The sequence below is a fragment of the Rhipicephalus microplus genome, chromosome 5, assembly GCF_043290135.1.
Source record: "Rhipicephalus microplus isolate Deutch F79 chromosome 5, USDA_Rmic, whole genome shotgun sequence".
NCBI classification, from domain to species: Eukaryota; Metazoa; Arthropoda; class Arachnida; order Ixodida; family Ixodidae; genus Rhipicephalus; species Rhipicephalus microplus.
This window is the reverse complement of record NC_134704.1, coordinates 168,621,198-168,642,100: the sequence shown is the minus strand read 5'-3', so window position 1 is coordinate 168,642,100 and position 20,903 is coordinate 168,621,198. Positions and strand designations below refer to the sequence as shown.

The 20,903-nt window shown below is 44.4% G+C and overlaps 1 protein-coding gene across 6 annotated transcripts in view; it reads left to right on the top strand.

Moving 5' to 3' along the window:
* LOC119173630 (glutamate receptor ionotropic, kainate 2-like) overlaps positions 1-20,903 on the top strand; it is a 295,577-nt gene that overhangs the window by 181,044 nt on the left and 93,630 nt on the right. For 5 of the 6 annotated variants that reach the window (XM_075896184.1, XM_075896187.1, XM_075896186.1 and 2 more), the window contains 2 exons: positions 4,597-4,781; positions 7,480-7,533. In XM_075896184.1, coding sequence (XP_075752299.1) covers positions 4,597-4,781; positions 7,480-7,533 — 239 coding nt within the window. The remainder of the gene's footprint in view (positions 1-4,596; positions 4,782-7,479; positions 7,534-20,903) is intronic. The other variant, XM_075896183.1, reaches the window with a different exon arrangement.

The window sequence follows — 20,903 nt, the reverse complement described above, 5'->3', positions numbered from 1 at the left end:
AAAATGCTGGAGCCACCATGACGATCATAAGTTCTGTGAGAATATTCGCTTATATAACTGGTAAAGCCATAGAAGCCACCATGACCGGGTGATAACCAAGTTTTGGAGCAACAGGTAGCCGAAAACTGATGATTAAGGAAAGCTAGTAGAGCAGTAATACTGTTATGATTTTTAGGAAGGCTACGAGCATTGAATTGAATCGAAGAAAAACCCCAGTTCTGCGAAGAAATGTTATTAAAGTCACCCGGAAGAAATAAGCCATTATGTTTTCTTTTTTCTAAGCATAACGTTATTTCAGACCTATGCGTTGAACACTTGTAGATCAACATCGATGACCATTCTGTGCACCACACAATCGAGAGTTTGTCTTGCCCTAATAACACAATTGTCAGTTCGCAGAAAAGCCCACTTCATTCGTTTCTTGAGTGCAAGTGCTTTAGAAAACAGTCGCTTATTATCAGACGTCAGGTGCTCATTAACGTATATTGGCTTTTGCTGCGCTGCCGAAAAACCGAGCAAGTCTGTTTTTGGGCGGAACTTGCGAGCCTTCTTCAGAAACTCTGTGCACATGTCGCGCGAGTGGAAGCGTACAATGATGTTTTTGTTAGTTATGTCGCGCGTTGGTACTCTGTGTACAGTATCGATGTCATCGGGTTTAGTAGGGCAACTGACCTTTTCGCCGAAAAGCTAAATAATATTTCTGCAGTTTTCGCCTTTCGTTGTTGGAGCGACTCTTACTTCCAAATTATTGAGGCGAGAGTACTGTTCCAAATGTCTAATCTTTTGCAGCTGCATCTGATTATTTTTTAGGTGCTTATTTTACAAATATGAGGCCACGGTTTTCCGACTTCACAGCCTCAAACTTACTGCTCATGAAATCCATGGCTTTCTTGATGGCATCGACCTTAGAATGCAGTTTGTTCACACTTTCAGGATGTCATTCAGTCACTGCAGATTTTACAGATTCCAACATTTTAGAAACAGTACCTAATTTTCTTTCAACTGACACCTTAAAATCTTAAAACTCTTTGGAAACCGATGCAACGGTAGGATTCATATCAAAGCGAGCGATCAGTGCACTGCAGTCAGGGAGAAAAATAAAATAAAATAAAATAAAACGTAAGATTGAAGCACTTGAATCACCTGTGTGGGAAAGGTAGACGGATTAGAAGATCGAAATACAGCAGTCCGCAGGCTCTGACCGCTCGCTCAAATGATGCTGCTGGATAGCCACGGGGCAGCTCAAATATCCTGAATGCAGGCACAGCAGCGGTACTAGTGGCGGAGATAGCAGATGGTAGTAGTGGATAGAATCCAGTTGCTTGCAAAACCCATGTAGAAGCTTCCGGATTGCCAGTTCACCAGGAGAGCGATATGGAACCAACCCGTAGATACAGCAGCGCGGCCTCTGTAGGAAAGGTAGACGGATTAGAAGATTGAAAGACAGCAGTCCGCAGGCTCTGATCGCCCGCTCAACTCATGCTGCTGGATGGCCACGGGGCAGCTGAAGTATCCTGAATACAGGCACAGCAGCGACACCAGTGGCGGAGACAGCAGATAGCAGTAGTTGATAGAATCCAGTTGCTTGCAAAACACGTGTTGAAGTTTTCGGATTGCCGTTTCACTAGGAGGGCAATATGCGACCGACCCGTAGATACAGCAGGGAAGCCTGTGTAGAAAAGGTAGACGGATTATAAGATCGAAATACAGCAGTCCGCAGGCTCTGATCGCTCGCTCAAATGAATGGTTTTGGGACGTTAAACACCAAATATTTAATATTGATGGCTTCTTAATTCCAACGGAACGTCTTACAACATCGCGACCGATGACGAACCCAACGTGACGTGTACAATCATCTTGGTCAGCCTGTACATTTTATCAAGCTCCTCACTTGGTGCGAACCCTGCGTCGTCTCTTTTGTCTGCTAGCTGCCCGAACACGTGTGGCAAGCTGACTGGCTATTTGGACGCACGGTATACTTGGATGGTTACGTCAGGACAAGCTCTGACCAAGGTAACTAAGCCGACTAATGTTTAGACCGAGGTAACTAAAGAACACCTCAATAAGACCCTGCTAATCAAGCTATGTAAAGCCAGGGCCGTATTAACAAGAGCATGCAAATAACTGTGCTGACTAACCATGCTAAATATTGTGACGTTAATTATGAGAACACTAAGTATAGTGATACTGTATATTGATAATTAGGATCTTACTAGCTTTGAATGCGTTCACTAGCTTCTTACTAATCAAGAACTTCCTAATTGTTCGCTGGGTAATTATTGACACTTTATTTTAAGCCTGACCAATCAAGACAAAATTATTCAGTGTTACGGTCGCTAAGCCAAAGGTAATCAGTATAACAAAAATATGACCCAACTGATGTGGTCTTTACATCGAAGCAGATCAATCAGACTGCGTAGATGAACCACGGCAATGCACTGAAAATCTAGAAGAAACTAGGTGATCACGAGCTCCTTTCAAGGCTCCATCTTTGCACAAGTAGAGGAAGCCGAACGAACTATTTAGATATCTGAACAAGCTACAGCTTCGCCAAGACTGCATGAATCACTCGAAAAGCACACTGGCAACATGACAGTCATGAGTTGAACTGGGGTTCTCTCAGAATCAACGCGTTTGCATCCAATTTCATGCATTCATCACTTTGATTGACAGACGCTCACGGCGAACATCGGCTCCACCCACCATTCTTGCTCTTTCCGAGGAGTATTACTCACTCCACTATAAGAGCGAGTGGCCCGATTGATCTATAAGCTTTATCGCGCAGACTATGCATACGAAAAACGAAAAAATTTGCAATAATCAAAAAATGTTTTTTCACGTGGCGAAACTATCTCGCATTCGATTTCAGCCGCCCATGACGTATCCCCTCACAGCCACGTCGCTGCCATGACGTAAGCGTTCCTAGTGGCAACACGTTATTATATTATTCTGCAATGTCTAATGGAAGCAGAACGAGCTGCATGGGAGTGTTGCGCGTGCACTGCGGCCTTCGAAGAGTGCAAATTTTTATCATCATCATCATCATTAGTTTGACTACGTCCACTGCAGTACAAAGGCCCCTCCCATGTTCCGCCAGTTAACCCGGTCCTGTACTTGCTGCTGCCAATTTATACCCGCAAACTTAGAGTTACCTAAAATTAACTAGAGGGGACCCTGGTGCTGCGATCGTTTAGCGACCATGAGAATGATGGGCAGTGCACAGATTTTTCTAGTTTTAGAACTTGCGGGCAGTAAATCGTACTTGCAGTTTTTTTTTTTTTACTGCTGGTTACGGTTTCGTTTTGAAGGAAAGAGCAAATATGTTCGAGCTGTGTGACCAGGTTCAAAATAGTAAGCCTGAAACAATAAGGTGTTTATTCGCAACCGCTGAACGATTACTGAATCTTGTTTCGTAAAAAAACAGCTCCAAGGCACACGAGCTCACACGGAGCCAGAAGCAGCCCAGAAGTACGAATATTAGAAAAAACGTGTACTACCTATCGCCCCGCCACGGTGGTCTAGTGGCTACTCGGCTGCTGACCCGCAGGTCGCGGGATCGAGTCCCGGCTGCGGCGGCTGCATTTACAAAGGAGGCGGAAATGTTGTAGGCCCGTGTGCTTAGATTTAGGTTCGCGTTAAAGAACCTCAAGTGGTCGAAATTTCCAGAGCCCTCCTCTACGGCGTCTCTCATAATCATTTAGTGGTTTTGCGACGTTAAAACCTCACATATCAATCAACGTGTAATACGCATTATTCCCAAGTTGCTCGCGTTGCCGCTTCCATAAACACTTGCGCCAGAGTTCTCTCTAGTGTATATTAGGGAACTGTATGAAAATTTCTATGCGGCAGGTGGAACGAAAGAATCTGCCTGAAAGAGTAGAAACGCTGGTGAACCTGCCTGTCGTGGCGCTGACATGTTCGCACGTCGTGTATCGTTGATACAACCCGGAAATGCGTTATATGGGTAAGGCATGTGGCACCGCATGCATCCTTGTAGCAGTTTTCGTCAATACTGCGGCCAAGCACTCCGCACTGTCTTGGTACCTAGGCCACTGCGGAGCGAGCTCGAAACAAACTTGTGTGCCTGAAAATTTTGAGCCATTTTGCTGTACCCCTTGTGAGTTTAAACATTTGAAGGCTTAGCGCCAAAGTCAGATTAAACGATTGGCGGAGGTTTTATGACTAGTCTAGTATTCTTGTTAGAATAATTGGCTAGTACACTCGTCCTTCATAGAACGGTATACAACTATATTTTGTGCACTGCATACCAAGAAGGCCTTTTTTCTCTTTTTGGAACTTGTTGCTGTGCCCTTGCAGTTTGATTTTCAGAAATCTACTGTCAACCCCACGTATGACAGAGCACAAGATATGGGTAACTTGTATGCCACCCTTTTTGTACACTTAGTTGGAAACTTTACCTTTGAAAACCTTAGTTCGAAACTCTCAAACTTTAGTTGTAAGTTAGCGCACATCTTCGTTGGTCATTACACAGCTCTGAATTTGATGTTCATCTGTTCCTCTTTATTGTCTAATATAGGATTTCGATTTATAGATTAACGTATGAATGTATATTTGTACGGATATTTTCATTCGCAGCACTGGTGCGACTTCGTGGGCTGCTACAGCTGCACAGACCAGGCGAAGTGCCTCCGGCAGTTTCTCTAAGACCTCTCGACGAAAAAACGGACCCACGATCTGTTCTGCGAGAGGTGGCCAAGGCTGGCGAAAATAACATAGTTCTGGATCTGACCACGCACAGACTTGCGGACGTGCTCAGGCATGTGCGTATTGCATTAATCTTCTGATAGATCAGTGTTTCTGCCATCTGTTTATTGCGCAATATTGGGAAGGTATACATTCACGTACTTTTTTCTCTCACCGTGAAACAGTTGCGCACTGCAGTTGGATATATTTGTTTCAATATGTGATTGGTGGTACTTATGATTGCCAGTGCAAATCATGACAAAGTCTCTAACTTTAATGTTCGTGCATCCTCCTCCGATCTCCATCATTTATTGCTGAGACAAGGTTTCCTGTTATAGAAGGAGGCTATATTAATGCGTTAAAAACCACGTCTGTCTGACTGAAGGGTAAAGTTGACACTTCAAGGAAGCTTTGGGCAATTAAGTATTCCCATTGTTAGTATATCATTGTTAAACGATACTAGAGAAAATCAAACTTTACTGCATAAATGAAGTTCACTCCATCTTTGATTTGAAATATGTACTGCTGCCTATTTAATGAAGCATAAAGAGTGACTTTTCCTTAGTGACAGCTTCACTATCATCACAAGGCCGACTTTTTCCCAACTTTTCACATTGCACGTGAAAACACAAAATGCAAGGGACTATGCTATAACATTCTGCTGCAGTAACATAAGTACGACCCTTGACACTTCATCAGCGGTGCAGTCCTCCTCCAAGCTGTAGCTTACAAGATATGTTACCATATTCCTTACCTAAATCAACGCGGTTGCTTCCTCTGAGATAAGTTATTCTAGTGAAAGATAGCGCACTTACGTTCGAACAACACCAAGAATGGCTGGTTCTCCTGTGTAAAATCCCGTGATACTCCGAAGAAGCGAGCCCTGCCGCTGTGGTCTAGTGGCTAAGGTACTCAGCTGCTGACCCGCAGGTCGCGGGATCGAATCCCGGCTCCGGCGGCTGCATTTCCGATAAAGAAGGAAATGTCATTGTGGGACCGTGTGCTCAGATTTGTGTGCAGGTTATAGAACCCCAGGTGGTCACAATTTCCGGAGCCCTCTACTGCGGCGTCTCTCATAATCATATCATGGTTTTGGGACGTTAAACGCCACATATGAATCAATCCGAAGAATCAACAATGATCTCATGAACTTGACTTAAAATAGTCATCTGTGTCTCTAGAGCGCCTTATTCGCTTATCACCGAAATGTCTTCTGATACCACAGAAGAAAGCAACAAGAATTTTTGTGACGCTCAGAACACGCAATAGATGAAAAAAAAACTTCATTATGTGTCCGGCTGACCAACGGCTTGGGCTCTGGTCACCGATGTTAGAATTCGAATCCTTGCCTCTCTGTTGCTTGACGCGCCTCCTGAACGGTTGAAAGCTTTCGGCGAGCTTGAAGCAGTGCAGGGCGGCTTCTTACATGGCGGAGAAGGCGTCGGAGTCATTACTTTACGCTTTCGCCTCGCATTCCTAGCGCAAGAGTTCAGCGTATTTATATCTGTGGGTCTCGCAGACCTTGGAGATGCTAGTGTTATAAATCTTACGGTAGAATCTATTGTATCGCAGTGGTTTGGTATTAGCGTTAGTTCACCGCTATATACAGCTAAGCGCTTGAGATGTGCATAGATTGCCGAGAGGTGGTGGGTTGTGCCATCTGGCCATGTAGAACACTGTGGCTCATTCACTGTATCTCGTCGGTCTATTTCAATCCGCGAACTTTTCGACGCGTTCATTTTCTGCATGGGTTATAACAATACCTATGACGGAGTGCGTGCCATCGTTAAGGTTGGGAAGGTGCTGGCAAGCTTGGTCCATGCATGGCTTGGTGCACCTGGCTGCGTTCCTGCGTGTGCGAAGTCATAAAGTATCCTAAATATACACTAGAGAGAACTATGGTGGTAGTGTCTATGGAAGCTGAAATGCAGGGTGCTTCAGCGAGCATGGGAATGATTGGTAGCACATGAATTTGTCTAATCTTCGTACTATTGGCTTTACGTGTGTTCGTGTAGCTTCAAGCTGTTTTCTCGCGAAACAAAATCAGCAAAGTTTCTGTTGTTGCAATTCACCACCTTATTGTTTTACGCTCGCCTTTTCGAATGGGATCACAAAGTTCAAAAGGGTTCGTTTTTTCCCTGAAAACAAAAGCGAAGCACAGGAATAAAGGAAGCCACAAGTACGAAGGCTAGGCAAATCCAGGTACTATCCGTGGTCGCTGAACGACCGCAGTGCTAGAGTCCCCTGTAGATAATGTTAGGGAACTCTATGCGTGACGTGCTCAAATTAAAACACTAGCTTTAGCTAAATTCCTCATATCTGTGCAGAACTCACTGAGTGTTGCCTTTGTATCGGTGTTCCCTTAGCTACCTAAGTGTCTTGGGTCTTGACACTAGCTGCATGAGTTGAAGTTTTTTTTAGTTGGTTCTGCTGATTGCGAACCATCGACAACTCAGATAACGTACCGCATCCGTATTTTACCTCGTGTAGAGGTGAATATATACTGATAATTTACTAGTATTCACTGCCACTATAACAATGTTGTGATAATATTTATTTCACATCTAATAAACGTCATGCCGTTAATACATAACCATCATAAAAGTTAAACCATAGCTTTGCCATAGCAGAAGTTATGCAAGTTCTTTAAATACAAGGAATAGCAGTAAGTGGATATTGTAACAGATTTTTGCAAAAATAAATAGGAAATTCTGGCACACGACGACGTCTCGCGAGTGCTCCCTCTGAGAATCTTCTTTTAACTTTTATTTGCAGGCCCAAAAAGTGGGAATAGTCAACGAGTACTACAACTTTATCGTCACTACATTGGTAAGAGTGAACCTCTCTATTTAATAAACGACGATTCTTGACGAACCTGTAAAACTTATGTCCCAATAAAGTAACCATGCCACAATCAGTGCATTACTGAAACAATATTAAAGGTGTGAATATGTTCTGTTTTGGGCATGTACATCACATTTATTGTCCACGTTGTCAGTACTTGAATAGCAGGTTAATCAGTGAAGGCATAGAAGACAAATAGTTGCAATGACGTATCTTTGTCTCCTAGCATGAGAGCGCAAACGCTGAACACTACTAAAACAGCTATTGCATTTCTAATTGTTACGTTATGCGAGGAGGTTGTCTGCCATGCTTTCGAACTAAGGTTGTGTTGCACGATACGCATGAGTATTCAGGTTTATTTCTGTTTTTTGCGAATTAACACACGGTAATACTCTGAATAAATATTTCATAAATTAGGTTCACCTGAAAGTGATTGATTGATTGATTTGTGAGGTTTAACGTCCCAAAAGCACTATTTGAATATGAGAGACGCCGTAGTGGAGGGCTCCGAAAATTTCGACCACCTGAGGTTCTTTAACGTGCCCCCAAATCTGAGTACACGGGCCTACAACGTTTCCGCCTCCATCGGAAATGCAGCCGCCACAGCCGGAATTCGATCCCGCGACCTGCTGGTCAGCAGCCGAGTACTTTAGCCACTAGACCACCGTGGTGGGGCGGGTTCACATGAAAGTGTTCCAAGCGGAATAAACTGAAGAAGGGAATTCTACGCATAAATTGTGCAGGTAAAACCTCATGTGTGGACGTGAACTTTTATGTATTTTTTATTTAAGGTATCAGGACTCAGCCTATAGCGACTACTAAGCTGCAGTGACACTAATATATTTTTAATGCAATATGCAACTAATTGATTTTTTTTCAACCACGGATGCCAGTTGCGTATAAGAAGTTTCCTATCAGCTCATGCACCAGTCACGCCTAGCCTGCACGTCGCAACGTGGGAGGACACTACGCGTTATTCTCGTCTCTCACGACCCTTAATGATGTTTTACCAATTAGTTGGCTCATGCATTCAAAATACGCACTGAAATGCAGATATCAATCCGCGCAGGTTAGTGCAGATTGGCTCCATGCACATCAAATGTACTGATACAGTAAAGCGTGCAACAAGCATATCTCTTTTTGGCATGGTAATATTGCACTCTGCAAGAGCACACTTTTAAATTGCGGTTAGGTAAAGCTTCACATGAGCTTCAGTACCACTTAAGAGAAGAATGGATAAGAAAGGGGTGCCACACGACGCTTACCAACAACTCAGATTCATTGAACAACTGCAGATGTACCATTGTGGATGAATTGAGCCGTTGGCGGAAACGTTGTAGGCCCGTGTGCTCAGGTTTGGTTGCACGTAAAGAACCCAGGTAGTCGAAATTTACGGAGCCCTCCACTACTGCATCTCTCATAATCATATGGTGGTTTTGGGAGGTTAAACCCCAGATATCAATCAAATAAACTCTGCCGTTGACATGCGCGAAATATATATCAAAATAAAAAGAGGTTTATTGTGCAGATAAGCATAATCAAAAGACGACAAATCTAGGCTAACAAAAAGCGTGAATGGCAAAAAATAGCCAGGTTAGAACATTGAAGAAAAAAATACCCACAAAAATAATCTGCGCTCAAACAATTCGTACAGACGGTCTAAAATCGAAGCTTAAACGAGCAGCTTCCGGCAGTCGGAGATGTCTCAGCCAAAGCCAAACTGCAGCTCCACAAACTCCCGCCAAAAACGGGCGTTGGCCACAGCAAACGCTTCGCAGTCATTGCCACGTTGACGCTTGTCTGCCCGCAACGCCGCTTTCTCGGCCCAACGCTGTCCCTTAATTCGGCTCGTAAGGTTGCCAGAGATTTTTGGTCTGCCATTGCGACTTTCGCTTTGCCACGTGGCTCTGTTCTTAGACTTGGGCTGCTTCGTCAGCCCTGCGAACATGAATAATATCGTTTATCAGCTGCCGGCACTGTTCTTCATTAGTTGTATGCTGTTTCAACGTTCGCACGATCCATGCCCTTCCCATGTAAAAGCTTTAGGTAGAAAATATGGCAGGTTCGCTCTGCAGCACCGCTGTGAAGAGATGAGTTGACATCACTGACGTTGCAGCCAATGGTGCGAGTTCCTGATTACGACGCCCAGAACGACGTAACTGACAGTGTAGCTGATCGAGGCTGTGACCGACACTCGTGGTGTACGGTTTTTCATTTCACCTCTGCATATACAACTTTCGCTGTAAAATTACCAGTGCGCGAGGCACTAAATTACTTTTATATTGACATGTGCTGTCCACCGAATATTGACAACGTCATAAAAAACATGCCCATTTCATGAATCATGAATGATTCACTTTCTGTTGTCTACTTACAACACCTACGTACGCTTTCTACAATTTTATGGAATCTATCGCTAGCATTCACCAAAAGCTTCCTTGTATGCGCATATGAAGTGGTGCCACATGTGTCGTATAAAAAGCACGTTGTATCCCATGCACGATGGTTATAAGCTACTTTTCTATGTCTTGGTTATTTCATATATCCTGCAACGTATTTTATTTATTTAGTTACGCTTCAACGTGGTTTGAACATGAGATATCCCGCTTAAAGCTTTTCTGCCTACTACGTTACTCCTGTGAGACAATTAAATGTACAACACCGATTGACCAGCTGTAGGATCAAAGATTGAAAAGCTTTTGTGAGCCATTAGACCCCGCATATATGGAGAACTCTACAGGGTCTTCGCTCAGGTACGATGCAACGTAATTCCTTCAAGGCTCTCGCACTTCGTCTCAACCACCGCGAAATTGACGTTGCAGAGGATTTTTGCGCCAACATCACCGGCAGAACAGTCCCATTCTCCGATTTGCTTTTATGCGATATCCCCGGTCCGCAAGATATAAGTAGGAATGCTCTATTTTCTATGGAAGAGCTAGAAGCTGCAGTGACACTGTGTAGGCGTTCTTCTTCGCCTGGGCCCGATGGGATAACGTATACGGCTCTGCGTATATAAGGCCAAGCAGCTAGACGTCAACTGCTAAATTTATTTATTCGGTCATGGGAAGATTGCATCGTACCTCACGAATGGAAACGAAGCTGTCTTCTGCCACTTCTAAAAGCAGGGAAATCCCCTCTTGTGCTGGCATCATACCGGCCTGTAGCACTCGCCAGCTGCGTTGGGAAACTCATGGAGCGCATGATTCTCACGCGCCTGGAATGGTTGCTTGAACGGCACAACATTTACCACGGCTCCATGGCGGGATTTCGACAAGGCCGTTCATTGATTGACACCGTCATCGATTTGGTGTCATCAGTAGAACAGCAGAAATTTAGGAAACAAATAGCACTTGCACTCTTTCTTGATGTGAAAGGTGCTTATGACAGCGTTTCCCATCAAGCTATACTAGACACTCTGCTGTTGATTGAACTGGGAGGATGTATCCATGGATCCGAAGCTACTTGACATGAAGTTCCTTTTTTGTATATAGTTATGATGGCCCGACCTCGGACCACTGCACGTGCAGTGGCGTCCCGCTAGGTGGTGTTTTAAGCCCAGTTCTTTTCAATCTCGCCTTGCTTGGCCTGGTGGAAGCTCTTCCTGAAACTGTCAGTGTTTCAATATACCCTGATGACATCTGTGTCGCGGCATCTGCGTTGACACGCCTACAAGTTCGAGCAAGAATACAGAGAACAGCGTCGCAAGCATCTGACTATGTTCGCACGCAAGGTCTAACAATCTCAACAGAAAAATGTGCACTGGTGGCCTTCACGCGCAAGGCGATGACAAGTTACGCGATAAGCTGTAATGGCCAACCCATCTCTTACAAGCGTAGCCATCGTTTTCTAGATGTCATTGTTGACGGCGACCTCTCCTGGAGCCCTCAAGTGACTAGCTTGAAAGCGAAACTGATATCTTTTGCTCACACTCTGGAGGTCATCGCTGGAAAAAAAATGGGGTCCATCATTGAGTTCCATGCTACAGCTTCACAAAGCACGTTTTATTGGTGTACTGCGCTACAGTTCTCCCCTGCTTTTTTAAAACTTGCAAGACAAACATTCAAACACTTCGGAGCGTGCAAGCACAGTTACTACGTGTTTGCCTCGGCCTACCACGAATTACCTCAACCGCTGGAACAGTTATATTGACTCGGGATTATCCGGTTACGACTTACGTCACAACTGACGTGCTGAGAGCATATATTTGGCACATTTCACGGACGGTATCGAGCCACTTGACATTTCTGCCAGAACAACGACCACAGGCGTCATTCTCTAAGGTCGTCAGCTCCCACCGCGCTTTGCTACCATCCGGTTTTATACCCTTGGCGCGTTCACCGTCCGCCTTGTGGAACCTACGAAAAGCCGACGTGCGCCTTTCCGTCCCAGGTTTAAGAAATAGAAAAGACCTTTCAGCCTTGGCGTTGAAGCAAGTGACTCTGGACTGTTTACAAACTTTCTACGCTGAGAGAATCCACGTATACACGAATGGATCTGCCACCCAGAATAGCTCCACCGGTGACACCTTCATTCCATTGCGACACATCAACATCACTTACAAACTTTGTCACGTCAACACATCGACTGGTTTGGAAATTGTGGCCCTGCGAGTTGCCATCGACTATATAAAGCAACAACCGGCTAATTGATGGGCAGTATTCTGTGACGCCAAGGCGGCTCTACAATGTCTTTCGTCGGCACTTCGTGGTGGGTCATACGAACAACTGGTATGGGAGATCAGAGAAATGCTGCACTATGCGACCGAAAAAGGACCCAACGTTGTGCTCCAGTGGATACCAAGTCATTGCGGTATATCTGGCGATGACCTCGCCGATGAAGCAGCCAGAAATGCACGTGTAAAAGCAAACCCTGTGTCCGTACTTTTATCTAGGATTGACTCGGCAAGATACCAAAGTAAGCTGGTGCAGGACATGACACTCCAGAAGTGGCAGTCATCACAGTTCGCACATCATGGACTATATTCTTTCGATCCATCTCTACGACTGCGGCTACCCTCCGTTCTTTCTATGGAGGAAGGTACAGTGTTTTTCCGTCTGCCTCTGGGCGTAGCCTTCACCAATGCCTAATCATTTAAGACAGGGATGGCCGACAGCGCGGAGTGCAACGACTGTGCCGTCAATTAGACTATTGAACTCAGCTTATGTTACTGCCCGGCATACACAAACGAAAGGCTTCACCTGCGCAGTGTTTTAAATCAACTGGTCAGAAGTGATTTCACTGTCGAGAAAGTATTGGTACCATAGCACTGTACATCCAATTTCCGAAAGGCAACGAAAGCACCGTTGCATTTTCCCAAAGACACCGGCCTGTTTCATCGTTTGTGATGGTGCAAGTGCTACGCGTCGGCCCAGTCAGCGACCTTTTATCTTCTCCTCAATAACTTTCCTTCCCGCTCCCCTTCCCCAGTGCAGGGTAGCCTACCGGGGCTCAGCCCTTGTTAACCTCCCTGCCTTTCTCCTTGTGTTATCTCTCTCTTTGAATGTAATCAAAACCTATCAAAACCTATCCAAACTATGTTTTCCCGCAACGCAAGCGGGTGTTATCATCGCGTTGACATGCTGAAAAGTTCAGAGCGTGCTTAGCGTTCTTTTATAGATCAGTAGAAAGCACGGTTTGAGGGTGCTTTATTACTAAACTGTTTTCAGCGAAAATCTGAGGTCGTTGAAATGATTTTTCTTGTCTTTTTGACACACCCGGAGAAACAGCAAACAAACCAAATACGCGCGTTTTATTTTACTATTACCGCTGATCGCTTGGCGACGCGACATGAATTTGCCCCCGTTTCGCATGAGTTCCTAATCTCCCGTCATGTTAACATTATACACGTTCCAGCGCTCCTAAAGCTCATGTATTCTCTTGCGTGACACCGAGATGCCACAGTTAGCACAGTGCTAGTGGGCCAACTGTGGCGTTTTAAGTATGATGCATTAAGTATGAGCTTAAGTATGATGCATTAATCGTTTTCGCTTTATTGCGCACTATTCCAGTTTAAAGAAATAGTATATGTTTTGAACTGGCTGTGAGTTTATAGTGTTGCCACGCGTACGCTTTCTTTTTCTTTCGCGGATCCGATGGACAGAATATCTCAACCGCTTCACCGCAATGTCCTTTTAGAAACTGAATAAGTTTACTAGGGCATGAACTGAGCGTAGGCTAGCGACCCGGTCGTGTTAAGTTTTTACAAACGCCGAATTTTGACTGATGTTTCCTTTTCAAAATGAAGATCCTTTGCGGTGCAGAGTATTTTATTGTTCGTTAAGAACGACTGATAGCATTTCGCGATGTGCGTGGATGTCAGTGGGAACATCTTACAGGTAATTTGAAAACCATTCCTATGGGTGCGTCCTTGTACCCAAACTGGCCATTTTATCGAAACAGGTTATGGGCTGGTCAGCGAAAACCTTAGGCAAACTCGAGTACACTGATCAACAGCCTAGTAACTTCGTGTACCACAGAAACCCGATAACCATTTTGACAATACTTCTAGCGATACAACCGTCCATATCAGAAAGGTTTAGCTTGTGCGTATGGTTTTTATCACCGTGTTGTCCGAATTCTGCATTGCGGTTACTTAGTCACTTAGTACTTAGTTACTTAGTCACGTTTACTTAGCTAGAAAAGCTTTAGCCCCCATACGTAAACATTAACTTATGCACATAAACGATGCGTTCACGTTTGTAAAAATGATGAATAAGCCATGAAAATTGGTTCAACTATCTACGGTTTGATTAAGAATTAATAGTCACTGCGGCAAAATCACAAGGAAAGATTTTAAGGAATACAACATTTTGGTATATGCATATGGAAGCAAAGCTATTCGGTTTCCAACGGTTGTGTCGACATTTTGACACACTTAGTGCATTCTTTTTGGAATGAATTCAACTTTTAGACAGTTTGGACTAGATAAAACGAGGACGAAAAAAAAAGTGGAATAAACGAGTGCAATCCCACAACTGGTCTAGTTTTGAATATAGCTCTGTTCAAGTAGTCAACAGAATCTGCGTGGCCTCTTCAAAAAAAAAAAAGGGGGGGGGGGCAACACAGCACTCGCACAAATAACAATCACGCTTGATTACAACCCTTTGAATTAGCGCGTTCACGACAACATACTACGTTAAATGCTCATCTAAGAAATACTAGGAAAGAAGAAAATTGTGATCCAAGGTCCCATGAAACCAAATAAATTACTTTATCTAATAAGCCAATGAAAGAATGGCTGATCAAGTTTTTTTTTTTTAGTTTTTCAGTCCAAGGAGCTTCCAGAATTTCTCTCGTTGTTTGATTCCGGTGTTGAACAAAATGCTAGCGCTGCTTGCTGAGGTGTGCACCCACATTCCTCCCAATCACAGTCAATTGCGTGCTCGAATGCCCTTTCTGGCTGGATCAATGTTCTCTTAACGTCGCGTTGCAGCATCTCCCAGTCAGCACCACGTACACATGGCCACAAGTCACAAGAATGCTGCACACCACACTTCTCACAGAATATACAAATTAGTTGTTACCGGATGCTAAAGAGAGTGCGTGTTGCGAGGTAAAAAAAAACTTTGAAAGCGAGGAAGGAGCAAAAATATGAATGCATAATTTGGCTCTCTAGCGAAGAGTAACGTAGACAAGTATACATACAAGCGAAAAGCCGCTAATTTAAAATCTTCACGCACAAAAAATGTCAACCTTTACGTGGCGAAAACATTAGAGGATCACGGCCATTCAAATAAGTGCACAACCGTTTCAAATATTAGCACTGCTTTTTGTAAAAAACGGTCTTGGACACTGGAAGATCCCAACGGTTGCTGTGACGTAGATAGTACTCACACGAAAAACTAAGGCATTAGAAATTTTATATAATAATGAAATGACAAAGATATACGCATTTGTGTCTTGCGCTGAAAAATTATCATGCTCTGTGGTATCCATGCGTAAACTTGAAGAAAAGTGTCCATATATATTGTTGCATATATCTTCGTCAACGACTTTGGAATTGGGAGGTGATGTAGACTCCAACCAAAAGTTTTGAGGAAACCCGACGTTTCGGAACCGACTTGGTTCCTTCCTCAGAAGTGACGGCGGAGGCTACGTAGCAGCGGCGTTTTCAGAGGACTCGCAGGGTAGCTAATGACCCCCCCCTCTCCCTCTCTTTCTCTTGTTTTGCCATGGAGCGCAGTCTGTGTGAATACACTGGGGGAAGAGTTCCGAGAGAGCGGTTGATATTATGAGCTGTCCTCTGTATGTGCCACGACTCGAGTAACAACCTTCTCCTCCAGTTCGGCTTGCTTTCAAGGATGGCCGTCGCTTCAAAATTCAGTTTGTGATCCAACGTCTCAGCATGTTCGGCGACTGCGCTGCGCTCTTTGTAGGACTTCCACACATCGTTAGCGTGTTGCTTCAGTCGTTCCGGTAGGTTTTTCGTCTCACCGATATACGACAAGGGGCACTCGGCACACGAAATTTTATAAACGACACCGGGGCTCCTGTTCATTGTTAGCCGGTCTTTCAGGTGGGGGAGGAGGCGGCCGAGCGTACACGAAGGCACGTGCGCAATGCGAACCCATTCCTTCCTGAAGATCCGCGCCATACCCAACCAGACAGACTTCTGTAGAACGTTTACTTTCGACTTTGGAATTGTATGCAATTTTGAAAGCAATCAAAACAAGCTGCATAATCTTTTGGAGATGACCCTGGATAGCAAGTGGAGATAGGCACATCCGCCCTTTCAAGAATGGAAACTTCATACTAGCCTTCTAATAATGATGGAATTGGCCAGTGCGTTACAGAAGCTCTGGAAAATGCTTGAGTGCAGGATCACTACACCACATTTTTTTATTAGCCTGCCATGGCAGTCTAAGAACTAAGGCACTCGGCTACTATTCCGAACATTCCGGCAGTGGCAGCCACATTTTCAATAGAATTGAAAATTCTTGAGGCCCGTGTGCTTAGATTTAGAGCAAGTTAACAACGTCAGGTCGCCGAAATTTCAGAAGTCCTCCAGTACTGCGTCTCGCATATTCATATGGTGGTTTTTGGGGCGTTAAACTCTAACGAATATTGGTATGACTATTATCATATTTCAACGAATACCCTGCATCAATTGAATCAAGGGTGTGGTAAAGGCTAAAAAAAAAAAAAAGCCTCGAATGAAACAGGGGATAGCAAAACCTATAGCTATGCCTAGGGCAGATGCGCGAAACACGATTTTTTTATTTACAAATATTTCAGGCACTACTCGGACCCAATCTGGAGCCGGAAAATTAATATTTTATAACAATGCCAACAAAAGTATTTACAACTGTCCGTAACACGTGTGGTGCAGTATATGCCCATCACAATCAACAAGAAAAAATCTTATACCTCATCATTCCGAAAACATTAATGAATTGGCAATGATGAAATATGCAATTATTCATAAATTGAGATAAATACACATTAAGAATCAAATGAAATATGACCGAGATTATAATGCCAGGATCAAATGAATCTTTAGTGGAGAAGCAGCTACTTCTAAGTAAACCAAAGCGGCATTTACTATGTCAAGTGCGTTCATACAAATATTCTAAATGCGTCACGTGGCCCAGGACTCAAATGTAGGTAACTTTACAAGACTCGCCTGCAACTAACGTGCACAGAACTTTTGCTGCGCAAGATGATTCCTGCCGCAGCGACCATTTCTAGATGAAGACAGAAATGTTTGAAGCCCGTGTAATTAGATTTAGGAGCACAAAACAGAGCCTCACGTGGTGGAAAGATCCCGGTTCGAGATCCTTCCAGCCAAGACAGGCAAATGACTGCAATCGTGCAATCATTAATTGCCACGATTCGCACGCTACTTAGAAGCATACAATTTCCGTCTGCTAAGAGTGCACTGCAAATACTGGATGCACTGAATCCAGTTCTTGCTAACGTCGTAAAAGCACAATGGCTCAACAAAATCTCATTTTCCGCGCTGAAGTTAAAAGTGCGTCAATTTTTCAGTAGAATGCCAGAGGCATGCAGTCCCGTATCTCGGACTTTCGCCAATTTGTACGGGCCAATCAATTTCCTATACTTGTCATATGTGAACCAAACGTATCAACGCCTTATAGATTGTCCGGTTATGAAGCTTTTTGTTCAGCCGCTTGCGAAGAACGAAGCAAAGTAATTGTTTACATTTGCACAGACTTGGCTTTCGCACCCAATAAGTTCAAATGACGATAATCAGTACGTGTGTCTTCGTGTAAAGAAGAATGCAGTTTCGTTCACGCTTATTGGTGGATATATATCTCCGTCATCGTGATTTGACTGCGACAGATTAAAAGACATTCTAATGAACACCGATGGGCCTTGGATCATCACCGGTGACTTCAACGCCCATCACATGCTTTGGGGGAGCACTAAGATGAATGCCAGAGGCGGGAACATTGTTACATTCGCTTCCAACTACGACCTTTCTATCATGAACGATGGTACCCCAACATATCTGCGGGGTGTCACGTATGGCAGTTGCCTTGATTTCACATTGGTGTCACGGTGCTTCTCTCACAAAGAGTAATGGTTTTGCGATATTGAGACTCATGGGAGTGATCACATACCCACCTACGTGACGATCGATGGTATCATAAAAAATTTCTCTTCCGGTGTTGCAATTGGCACTGACCGGTCGATGCTTGCATCGCGTGTTGAGAACGCTTGCCAAGAAGGCCTCACCTGCAGCCTGGAAAATACCATAGTGGAAGCTATGCAAGCGTCCAAATGTAAATTACCATCTTTGACTAAAATAACACAGTTCGGCATCGAACTGGAAAGATTACGAGCTATACAAAGGCGTGCAGAACGACGATACAGACGCACAAGGTCAATTTACGATCTGAGGGAAGCAAGACGGCTCCAGAAAAAGATTCAACGACGCATTTACAAGCTGGAAAGGGAACACTGGAAAGCATTCTGCGAATCTCTAGACCCTCATAAACCGCTGTCATATACCTGGAGAACAGTTCGTGGTCTTCGCTCCTCTCCGCAACAACGGCACCCTTTTAAAGCTTTGGCACTCCATCATGGAAAAACAGAACTCGAGGTGGCTGAAGAATTTTGCACGAGAGTTGCCGGAAATATTATGAATGAGAGCATCGACGCTGTATCGTTTCTGAGAGGCGATTACCAGAAATGGACATTCCATCCAGCATGGAAGAACTGGAAGGTGCGTTAGTCGCTTCTAAGCGCATGTCATCCCCAGGTCCTGATGGTATTACTTATAGTGCGTTGGGACACCTTGGACAAAAAGCCAGAAAAGAACTTTTAACATGCTTTAACAACTCCTGGCTCAGCGGAAGTGTTCCACGAGAATGAAAAATAAGTCGTATAATACCACTTCTTAAATCAGGAAAATCACCATTGGACTTGACAGCGTATCGCCCTATTGCCCTTGCAAGCTGGCTCGGAAAAGTGATGGAAAGAATGGTTTATTGCGTCTCGAGTGGTACTTGGAACGATACACCTAATACCCTTCTTGCATGGCAGGCTTTTGTCAGGGCCGCTCCTCCATCGACTGTGTCCTTGACTTATCAACATTTGTTCAGCAAGAAAAAAGTCGCAAGCGCATATCAGTGGCACTCTTTCTTGACGTAAAGGGTGCGTATTATAATGTAGCTCACGATGCCATCCTCACTTCTCTTGCAGCAATGGGCATTGGTGTACGAATGTTTCAATGGATAAAAAATTATATAACTGGCAGGGGTTTCTTTGTGCAAACAGATGAGGGTACAACTGCTGAACGCATAAAACACCTACTGCGTAGTACCTCAGGGAGGTGTTTTAAGCCCCACATTGTTCAATGTTGCCCTCGTTGGTCTGGTGAAGGTTCTGCCAAAGTCGCTGTGCCTATCCATATACGCCGATGATATTTGCCTCTGGAATGCTGCATTTACTCGCCCTCAGGTGCGTGCACGAATACAGCGGGCAGCCACCCTCGCAATAGCCTACCTTCAGAAGCAAGGCCTAACTATATAAAATGTGAAGTGCGCATTGATGGCGTTTACACGCAAACCAATGACGCCATACCCTGTTTACATCAATAGGAAGAGTGTCAAATATGCACGGACACATGGTTTCCTGGGCATAATAATCGACAGAAGTCTTTTGTGGAGCCCGCATTGTGCGTATTTGAAGAAGAGACTGCTATCTATTGTGCATATAATAAAATTCATGTGCGGGAAAGCATGGGGAACTTCTGTGGCCTCCATACTACAGCTGTACAAGGCCCTATTTCTCGGTCTATTGTGCTACACCTTGCCGGTACTGACTAACACTTGCAAATAAAATACTCATTCATTGGGGAGTTTGCAGGGTCAGGCACTGCGTATGTGCCTAGGAATGCCCCAATGCGCTTCTACTTATGCCACAATCGTGCTTACAAAAGACCATCCGGTCAAGACATATAGAATTGTGGATTGCCTCAGAGCGCACATTCGACATGCTAGCCATGTTCCTGACCACCACTTGGCCCTTCTACTCTCCGGAAGACCACGTGTTACGTTTTCAGACATCATAGCCAAGCACCTAAACAGCATTCCATCAGGATATACGCTAACCACGGGAATGGCATGTCCTTTGTGGTGCCTCGACCAGCCGCAAGTACGTCTAGAAATTCCGGGTATCAAAAAGAAAAGCAATCACTCCACAGTAGCATTGAAACAAGCAACACAGCTATTATTACATGAGTTGTACTTGGACCGAACGCAGATATACACCTATGGGTCCGTCTCGTCCAGCTGCTCATCAGCTGCCGCTGTAATTCCGGCTGCAGCAATGACAATCAAATTTAAACTGTCGCATATGACTACGTCTACAGCATCAGAGCTTGCTGCTATAAGGGCTGCTTTACAATATTTTGTTCAAGAACGTCCAGGAAAATAGGTCATATTTTGTGATTCGAAGGCAGCGCTTCAGAGTTTGCAGTCTGCAATGCGTAGGAGGAGTCATGAACAATTGGTACAAGAAATAAGACATTGCCATCATGAAGCTCTAGCACGAGGGCATGATAATATATATCAATGACTGCCTAGACATATCGGTATTACCGGAAATCAATTAGCCGATGATGCAGCCCGCTCAGCCCATGAAGGAACCCGTGTAGTCCCGATTCCTCTATCAAGGAATTATGCAGCAAGACAACTTTACCTGCTGGCTCGAGGTCTTACACGCACGTTCTGGTCGTCTGCCAGCTTCCAAAGGTGTCAATTTTATTAACTGTATCCTTCGCTCAAGATAAAGCTACCATCACCACTTTCCCGCTTCGATGCGACACTGTTATGCCGCCTTTGGTTGGGTGTTGCATTCACAAAGGTGTACTCCTTTCGCATTGGTAT